This window comes from Sinocyclocheilus anshuiensis, unplaced genomic scaffold, assembly GCF_001515605.1.
Source record: "Sinocyclocheilus anshuiensis isolate Anshui unplaced genomic scaffold, SAMN03320099.WGS_v1.1 scaffold1101, whole genome shotgun sequence".
Taxonomy (NCBI): domain Eukaryota; kingdom Metazoa; phylum Chordata; class Actinopteri; order Cypriniformes; family Cyprinidae; genus Sinocyclocheilus; species Sinocyclocheilus anshuiensis.
In genome coordinates this window covers 348,708-359,185 of record NW_015558562.1, presented here as the reverse complement: position 1 = coordinate 359,185, position 10,478 = coordinate 348,708, and the positions used below count along the sequence as shown (strand labels likewise).

The 10,478-nt window shown below is 36.9% G+C and overlaps 1 protein-coding gene across 1 annotated transcript in view; it reads right to left on the bottom strand.

Moving 5' to 3' along the window:
* LOC107679439 (arf-GAP with Rho-GAP domain, ANK repeat and PH domain-containing protein 1-like) overlaps window positions 1-10,478 on the bottom strand; it is a gene marked incomplete at its 3' end in the record, with an annotated part of 52,661 nt that overhangs the window by 7,772 nt on the left and 34,411 nt on the right. Inside the window, exons 12-17 of the mRNA XM_016474983.1 lie at window positions 2,739-2,873; window positions 2,503-2,638; window positions 2,317-2,419; window positions 2,034-2,229; window positions 584-629; window positions 336-499 (exon numbers count right to left, since the gene is read on the bottom strand). Of these exons, the coding sequence (XP_016330469.1) occupies window positions 336-499; window positions 584-629; window positions 2,034-2,229; window positions 2,317-2,419; window positions 2,503-2,638; window positions 2,739-2,873 (780 nt within the window). The remainder of the gene's footprint in view (window positions 1-335; window positions 500-583; window positions 630-2,033; window positions 2,230-2,316; window positions 2,420-2,502; window positions 2,639-2,738; window positions 2,874-10,478) is intronic.

Genomic DNA, 10,478 nt, shown 5'->3' with positions numbered 1-10,478 from the left:
ATATATATATATATATATATATATATGTGTGTGTGTGTGTGTGTGTGTGTGTGTGTGTTTGTGTGTGTGTATATATATATATATATATATATATATATATAAACCTACTGTGGTAGGCTAACCGAGACTTGTCAAAGCACTTGCATATCATTGCTCTTTTGTTGGATTTGATTGCTTCTATTGTCATCATTTGTAAGTCGCTTTGGATAAAAGCGTCTACTAAATAACTAAATGTAAATGTATATGTAAATGTAAGTAGAACAGCTGAATCAAGTAAAAAAATCAAATAAGGTCAGAAAGAGTTGAATAGAGTGCAGCAGAATAGAGTTGAGTACCGTATTGAGTGGTGAAATGAATGCAGCGCTCCACGATCACGGGAATGTCGGCCTCCGTCAGCTGCTGCTGACTCAGTGTGTCTCCAGAACTCCCAGCAGCCCTCTGGATGGCTGCAGCCCAGCCCTGGAAATCCAGCTTCCTCTCGCCCTCGATGTACACCGTCCTGCGGGAAGACGTCCAGTTAGTCAGCATCCGCCCGCTGTCACAAACATATGAGACTTAACCGGGTTAACCTCGACCTGCTCACCTGCCTCGCTCCACCAGAACCAGAACCTCATTCTCCAGCTGGATCGCTGCACACGCGAACACACACACAAACGCACACACACGCGCATACACGAACACACACACACATGTACACACGAACACACGCACGCACACACGAACACACACACAAGTTCAGTTTAGAGTCAACATACCGCTTCACAGCAGGGTGACCCTAGTAAAAAAGTAATATATTTAATATACATTTATTTCAGTATAAACTTTAAGTATGGTTCAAATATCTATCAGTATTTTTGCTTTGGTGGTTTATTTTTGCTGGTATTGGTGGCATTTTTGTCTATTTTGGTGGCATTTTGTTGGTTTTGGTGTCATTTTGTTGATTTTGGTGGTATTTCTGCTGATTTTGGTGGCCTTTTTGCTGTTTTGATTGCATTTTTGTTGATTTTTGTCTATTTTGGTTGCATTTTTGTTGATTTTGTTGTTATTTTTGTTGATTTGGTGGTGCTTTTGTTGATTTTGGTGGTATTTTTATTGGTTTTTATGTAATTTTTGTTGGCATCTTTGTTGTTTTGATTGCATTTCTGTTGTTTTTTTGGAGTGATTTTTGTCTATTTTGGTGGTATTTTTGCTGGTTTTGGTGGCATTGCTGTCCGTTTTGGTGTCACTGTTGATTCTGGTGGCATTTTTGCTGATTTTGGTGGAATGTCTGTTGATTTCAGTGGTATTTCTGCAGATTTTGGTGGCATTTTTGTTGATTTGGTGTCATTTTTGGTGGTATTTATGGTGGTTTTTGTGTCATTTTTTGCTGATTTGGTGGCATTTGTTGATTTTGTTGGAATTTTGTTGATTTTGTTGGCCTTTTTGTTGTTTTGATTGCATTTCTGTTGGTTTTGGAGTGATTTTTGTCCATTTTTGTTGCATTTTTGTTGGTTTTGTTGTCATTTTTGTTGATTCTGTGTCATTTTTGTTCATTTTGGTGGTATTAATGGTGGTTTTGATGTCATTTTTGCTGATTTGGAGACATTTTTGTTGATTTTGGTGGTATTTTTGTTTATTTTGTTAGCATTTTTGTTGATTTGGTTGGCTTTTTTGTTGTTTTGATTGCATTTCTGTTGGTTTTGGAGTGATTTTTGTCTATTTTGGTTGCATTTTTGTTGGTTTTGTTGTCATTTTTGTTGATTCAGTGTCATTTTTGTTCATTTTGGTGGTATTTATGGTGGTTTTGGTGTCATTTTTGCTGATTTGGTGGCATTTTAGTTGATTTTGTTGGCATATTTGTTGATTTTGTCAGCATTTTTGTTGTTTTGATTGAATTTCTGTTGGTTTTGGAGTGATTTTTGTCTATTTTGTTGGCATTTTTGTTGATTTTGATTGCATTTCTGTTGGTTTAGGAGTGATTTTTGTCTATTTTGTTGGCGTTTTTGTTGGCTTTGGTGTCATTTTGTTGATTTTGGTGGCATTTTGTGACTCACAGAGCTCCAGGAGCTTCTGCAGGTCGATGGTCTCGTCTGCGGTGTGCTCCTCCAGCCGGATGTGCAGGCTGGAGCCCACCAAACAGAACCAGCCCAGTCTCGACATCTCCCGGTTCAGTCTATCTTTATAACGCAGCCGGCCGATGCGCTCGAAGTCCTTCAGTAACAGATCCTCCGCAGCCGCGGGAATGAACGACTGTAACACAGACAGACGACATGAAAATGAGACACAGTCCAAACCAGACAAAACCTGTCAAACGGTTCAGAACAGGTGTGACATCACCTTTGCGATGGATTTGACCCACTCGCCCATGGTCTCGGGATTATCAGTGCCGAACAGATACAAGCGCTCGGCATCCGAGTACAGCTCAAACGTGTGATCGTACCTAAAGAAAGAGACGTGAATATTATCAGGCCCTACAGAAGAGAAAGGTGACAGTCCTTAAACACACGCTGTGGGCCAGTTTACCCATGAGTCTCGGGAGCGTTGACAGCCAGACAGACGATCTCCTTCATCTTCAGTCCTCCGTTCGGAGTAGCGTTTTTGTCACTTTCATAGTAGCTAAAATTCCCGTCATTCAGCACACACCAGCGCCGACTGAACTCTAACAGACACAGGCAAACAGAATCAAATCAAATGAAATTAGTCTGAAAACATTTTGCACATAACATTTCAGAAAATCTTCTATTCACTGATTGGCTCACCTTCTTTTCCCTTCTTCTCTGTGATTGGTCGAGCCATGGAGGCGGTCTTAAATAGAAACCCATTATGCGTGACGGAGGGCGGGGCCATGTAGTGCACCCTGTCTATGGCGACCTTCACCTCTGACCTCGGGAGTTCTGTAGGTCAAAAGGTCAAACGTGAGTAAGCGGTCGAATGTCAGCGGTCTTCATTTTAACCTTTAGGGTTGGGTATCGTTTGAAATGTATCGATTCTGATTCCGATTCTGTTTATCGATTCCGATTCTTAACTATTCCTAGTTTGATTCCAATAAGGTTAAAAGAAAAAAAACATTTAGATGTCAAATATATTTATTCTGTGTCTTTTTAAGAAGCATTCTGTTGCAGATGAATAACATTTCAAAAATCTGCAACACAGATGGTTTTAACAAAAATACCACATCAAAAACAACTAGACTTATATAAATTTCAAATATTAAAGTGTTAAAGACAAGTAAACAGTCAGTAATAAAATAGGAACAATCAATTAGCAATAGCATAAATAAATACAACTAGTGCTGTCAAACGATTAATCACGATTAATCGCATCATTCCCCTGTTTAATACTGTAAAGCTGCTTTGACACAATCTGCATTATAAAAAGCGGTATATAAATAACGGTGACTTGACTTCAATCAGTGAAACACAAACCTGGTCACAAAATGAAGTCAGATGTTTCTGAGCACATTTGAAACTAGGGCTGCAAGATATTGGAAAAAACTCACATTGCGATATTCAGAGATGCAAACAGGTAAGGGGGAAAAAAGGTGAGAACACACACAGAATTTATTTTAAAGATATTTGCTTTACATGCTCATTTGTAGTTCCTTTAAGGTTTTATAACACATTTTTTAACATATTGTTGCATCATTTTATACCCCCCCCCCCCCCCCCCCATAAAAACACTTTCTCATTGGATCTAAGCAAATCTCATAGGTGACCTATTTCAAACTCAAAAAAGTGAGTTGTCACTGAAAGTTGAGGTGTTTGCATATATAGATATTTAGTTTTTCTGCGGTACATATTGCGATATGAAAAAAAAACACCAGATGACTTGAAAAGCTCTATTTAGAAAATAAATAAAATCAACGATTGGGGTGATTTTGTAGGCGAGTAAACCAGCATAGAAAATAAACAAACTACAAGCATAGATAAATAACAAAGATACAAATGAAATAAACAGTGCTTTGTTATATTTTTCAGGTAAGTCTAACAGTATTCAGGTACAGAAATTGAAAAATCAAATGTAAAATGACACTGCATAGTCTTCACTGTATAAATTAAATCTAATAAATCTGTTAACTTTTCTCTGTTTTGTTGATTGATTAACATTCAAGACACAGAAAGCCTCCGGAACATTAAACTGCTGTGAACCAATATACTGTTACACATCCATTTTCTTTCTCAAGTGTTTACCTTCACCTGAGCCATAAGCAACTGTGTTTACAAGGGTACTTGCAGAAACATGCATTTTGACAATTGTGTGCGTAAGTGTCATTTCAGGAACAAATAAGATGCGGAAGCAAACGGAATTCAGTGTTCATGTGCATCTCACCGTGTCTACACCGGACCACAAAACACTACAGAACCCATTATAATCAGTGATGCTGTCTACACTGGATGCTGCGCGACGCGACAAATCCCCGACAGTAAACTGATGCCAATGAGTGTCCGATGCAGAACTGATCGATCGTGCAGCCCTATTTGAAACGACGAATAATGTCTGTTCATACAGAACCAATGCATACAAGAAAAGAGACAGAGAGAATGTAAACAGGCTTAACAACAAGACTGTGGAGTTGCCTGAACAACTAGCTGACTAGCTGGTAGTTAATTAATATTACTCAGTACTTAAATGTATAATTACACTGTAACAAGGACACCTTAAAATAAAGTGTAACCGATCTAATATATTTGGTCAAAATCCCTTGTTATAAAAGATGAAGTGCTATTTAAGACAATATTGGCTGATTAGATGGCAATGCTGACCTAAAATTAAAAATGTTTGCCCTCTCTCTCTTCACCGTTCCCGCATCTTAGACCTCAAATACATAAAATATCACTCTTTTTAGACATAGTTATTGAAGTAAAGAGTAAAGAAAATACTATACAAAACTTACTGAAACAACCAGTTCTTTATTTACCCTTGTAAGATCAAAAGTACCCTTATAAGATATACTAAATTATCCAGATTGTTTTACTGCACAAAACTACCAGAATCACATAAACAGACAAGTGGATTCAGTATAGTACAAAGTAAGTGCAGTGAGATGTATTGTTGAATTTGTTACACAAGAGCTGATTTGATGGATGTAGTTTCGAAGATTTTCCTTTAAAAAAAATAAATAATAATAAAAAAATAAATAAATAATAATGATAAATAAATAAAAAATTATCTAATTTCAATTATTATAATAATACAAATATTTTTATTATTAAATATTATTAATATTATTATTAAAACATACACACACACGTTTTAATTATCACAACAATAATAATAATATAAAAAATATATTAAGTTATTAAAAAATATGAAATACTGTACAGATTTTAAAGTACTTTTAATATTTAATTTAAATGATCAATATATTAAGATATTATTAATGCTAGAATATTATTATTAATAATGTTATAATTATTAAACCATTTAATACACACATACACTTATATTAGTTTCAATAATGACTATAACAATAATAATATAAAAATATTAACATTGATAATATTATATAATAATATTAACATTGTTGTTGTCACGCCCCTGGACGTTCTGTGTTCCTGTTTCATTGTGTTTTCCTTCCCAATGTGCTCCGTGACCTAGTTTTCCCTCATGTTTGATTGTCATTCCATTCATCTGTGTTCCCTTAATTATCCTCATTAGTTCCTTGTTACTTAAGCCCAGTGTTCCCTGTGTCTAGTGTTCGGTGTCGTCTGTTATAGTGATTGTGTTTTCCCAGTTCTCCGAGTTTCTGTTAAGAATAAATGTGGTTTCCTTATCCTGCTCCTGCGTCGTGCTCATCACAGCAGCAACTCGTGACAGTTGTTTGATTAAAGATTTTTATTAGATTTTTTTTATTTTATTATCAAAAAAATATTACAAGTATTTAAAACGTAACTGAATATTTGGTTGGTGGGCGACTAGTTGGCCATCCTGACCAATCCCTAAATGAGAGAGAGACACACTCACACACACACACACACACACACACACACACACACACACACACACTCAGATGGACATTGCACAGTAACATGCACAGTAATCTGTGTAAACCGCAGATCATTTAAACACAATCTATGAGTCTCCTTCTCAATAACACACAGACATGAATCAAACTAACGTCCTTCAAACACAAACACACAGACGATAAATCCCAGAAATATTCAACATGCTGTTATTTCAGAAATGCTGAGGTCACGAGGAGGAAGTAGGACAGATACTATTATTCCCGCACAAGGATGTACGATAAGAGTAAATGTGGTAAAGTGTCTCAAAGCTTGCATCAGAGCGGCTGGAAATGATCAGGAAGAACTAAAATATCACGTTTCTGACTGACTAATAATGATAATAATGACTGACTAGTCAGCTGCTGGATCACAACGCTCGCAACACGACGGTCATGGGTTTGAGTCCCAGAGAACAACACGCTAAACATACAGTGAAGCTGGAAGTCACTTACACAAACATAAATAAGTGCAAGGATAAATAATAAAATAAACAAATGTCTGAAATGACTCCTCGACGTCTCATGAATCTCTGTGTGTGTGTGTGCGTGCGTGAGAAATGTCTCTCTCACACACACACACATATATATCAGATCTGGAGTGTGTGTGCTTTGGGTATCCAAATCAGCATAACTGTCTGTGCATCTGTTAAAAGTGCAATAAAACCACAGGTCTGGATCCACCCAAACCAGACAATGACTGTGTGTGTGTGTGTGTGTGTCTGTGTGTGTGTGTGTGTGTGTGTGTGTGTGGGGAGGAGGATACACTGACTGGGATGGAGAGGCAGACAGAACATAATCCTAAAAACACAAGCAGAAAAAAACAGACAGTATTCTCTCTGAAATAAGCAAATACCCAGAAATCATCTGCGGCCAATAAAGCAAATGAACACAAAGATGACATCATCAGACTCATCTGGACTCAAACACACTGTAAACCAACCATTCCCAAACTTTACGTGAAGTTACCCTGAGATCTTAAGTCAATATTTCAATAATTTAACAACATATTTGCATGCTCACAGTTCTCAGATTTCCTTAATAGTCACATGACATGCAGGTAAACAAATAAAACTGTTATTTTGATCTTTTTTATTTTAACATTTTAATATATAGTGCTGCAAAACTTGGCCAAAATATTGCAATTATTTTGTCATGTATGGTGATTTTGCAATGTGATTACGTCTCAAATTGCTGCTGCTGAAACCTCATTCAGGGTCTTTATTATTGCTATTATTATTATTATTATTATTATTATTATTATTACTTTTATCATTAACTATAAAAATTAACAAATAAATATTACTGCAGTAAATTAAATAATCAAAAAAATAAAAGATGTAATATTATAAAAAATAATGTTATTTTACACTCCAAGTTACCAATATTCTTCATTTTCAATCATTCAATCCTCAAGCTTTTATTTGTGAACCTTCATTTGAGAAACCTTGTAAACGACTGTCCTTCATTAATGCCTGTGAATACAGAGACTGTAACTCTAGCACATCAGTACTGTGTATTTCATCTCATTTCATTTCTAAACCCTCAGTGTTTCTGTTCTTAGATGCTCAAAGACTTAATTTGAGGATTTCCAATCTCCACCCAAATCAAAACAAAGTTAACAAGCGTTTCCTAAAGGAAACAGAAGAGATGAAAACATATAAAAATCAGTCTAGATCATTTAAACACAAAAACACATCAAAACTCACAGAGACGAGAGCAAATCACCATTCAGTATGCAAATGAATACAAGAAAAAACACCAATCACTGATGGTTTGATTCTGAATGCTGAACATCTCATAAAATATGAACCACCCACACACACACACACACACACACCAGAAACCCCTGCAGCGTGTGTGAACATGTATGTGTTTGTTTATAACATGTAGCATTGAGATTCCAGAGGACTGCAATGGAAACACACACACAGTTCTTACACAACCTACAATGTGTGTTTCTAGCAGATGAAATCAGACACACACACACACACACACACACACACACTCACAGACACACACACACACACACACACACACGTGTGTTTACTTAGTTATCTAAGTGGAGAGACTTACTAACCCACACATTAACCCTAAAAGAAAACTTACTGCATTTCTTCAGTTTAAAAAAAAAAACTTTTTATTATAAGAAGAAGGTTTTTGAGGTTTTGTCAGGTTTTGCTGACTTCTGGGTACAAGTTTGTCCAAAAAAATATAGTGCACTCACATACACATACACACTAAGCACTTTGACACAGAAAAACTGCAGAAAGAGAAGAAAAGCATGTCAGGCAGGAGAGAAATTCCTCACACACACACACACACACACACACACACACACACACACACACATGACATCATACTGGAACACACATGAACACAATACAAGCACACACATACCAGCATAACATTAACACAGTAAAGAAACACACTCATTCATTGGGAAATTAGTAAATCAGCCTCTGTGTGTGTGTGTTTTTGTGAGAGAGACACACAAAGCCGTCCATTGAGGAAGGTAAAACTGCTGCTACACAAAGAACGTGAAGAGAGACACAAATTCGTGGTCTCCTGCTCATTCTCGAACTCTGTATATTGTTGGGTGGGTCTGTCTTGGCATTCCTTAGTCTTGCAGCAAAATACACACACACACGCACACACACACACACACACACACACACACACACACACACACACACACACACACACACACACACACACACACACACACACACACACACACACACACACACACACACACACACACACACACACAGAGCACAGCACATGTGTGTCTAATGTAATGTGTGTGTCTTCCAGTAATACTAACATCATGTGAAAGTTGCAGAAAACCTTCAATCGGCCAAACACACACACACACACACACACAAAACATGCACAATTAAATAACACACTAAAAACACACACACACACACTCACTTAAAACATACACATTTAAAAAACACACTTAAAACACACACACACGCTTTTTTTAAAAATGCTCAAAACAAATGCAAACACTTAAAACACATACTTAAAATACACTTAAACAAACACAGAGTTTTAAAATGTTTTAGTAATAAACAGCAATATCTATCTACATTTTTTACTAAAACATTTTAAAATACAAAAAATGCAGCACAGAAACCTCAGTGAACATTTTGAGTGATGATGTAAATGAATTGTTGAATAAGAACCACTGAAACGGACAGCTGGAGTTTATTCACATTAATAAATCAGACGTGGTCATTTTCCTCTGAAGTTTAAGAAAAATCAATCGGCCAAACACACACACACACACACACAAAACATGCACAATTAAATAACACACTAAAAACACACACACACACACTCACTTAAAACATACACATTTAAAAAACACACTTAAAACACACACACACGCTTTTTTTAAAAATGCTCAAAACAAATGCAAACACTTAAAACACATACTTAAAATACACTTAAACAAACACAGAGTTAAAAAACACATTTAAAACATGCACACACTTAAAACACACTCTTACAACATTAACTTAAAATATACACACACTTAAAACAGACTGAAAAAACTGACTGAAAACAGACTTAAAACACACACACACAAACACTTAAAAACAGACTCTTATAACACACTCACTGAAAAAACACTTACACACAGATGTAAAAAAAAAACACACACTTAGTACACACACAAGCACTCTATCACACTTGAGACAACCTGACACATTTTAAACAACAATGACAGAAAATACTGCAACAACTCACCCAGCTGATTGGCACGAGGTTGAAAGTTCAAAGGTAAGCCCTCGACCTGTGAGTGTGTGTGTGTGTGTGTGTGAGAGAGATGTATAAGCGCAGTGCAGAGCCGCACAAACACACGCTGATGTGAATCACGGCCGACCGAACGACAGAATGAGAGAATGAGAGCAGAGGAGCCGTGTGGGCGGAGCCTATAGCTGAGTGGGCGGGGCCAGACTGCACTGGGGGTGGGGCTTAAGCACAGTCTGCTCAACGAACCTGACACTGTCTCTCTCTCCTTCAGTCTGATTCCTGAGATGCAGGAATGATTCAAAACAAAGGAAAGAGATTCAGGTTTCTTTCAAGAACAAGATTACAATAATATCAATACATCATATTTTAAAGGGAGGAAAAAACTTTTTTTGATCAAATCATTCTGATACTGTATTGGTCGCAGGTTGATGTCTAATACACAATCTGATTCCTGCAGATAAACCAGTGATGCAGAACTATGGGAAAGGGTCAAAGGTCACTCATGGTGGCCAGTATGATGCATCATAATGCTGTTAAAGATCACATGTCAGAGGATTCATTCTGCTGCATCTGTCTGTCTGTCATCACCCGTCTCTCTCATCCGTCTCTCTCTCTCTCTCTATGTGAGTGAATGGACTCTTTGTCCGTTTCTTCTCTTCCCACTGAAACAGCACAGAGGAATCCTGGGAGCTCATGAGTGTGTGTGTGTGTGTGTGTGTGTGTGTACCTG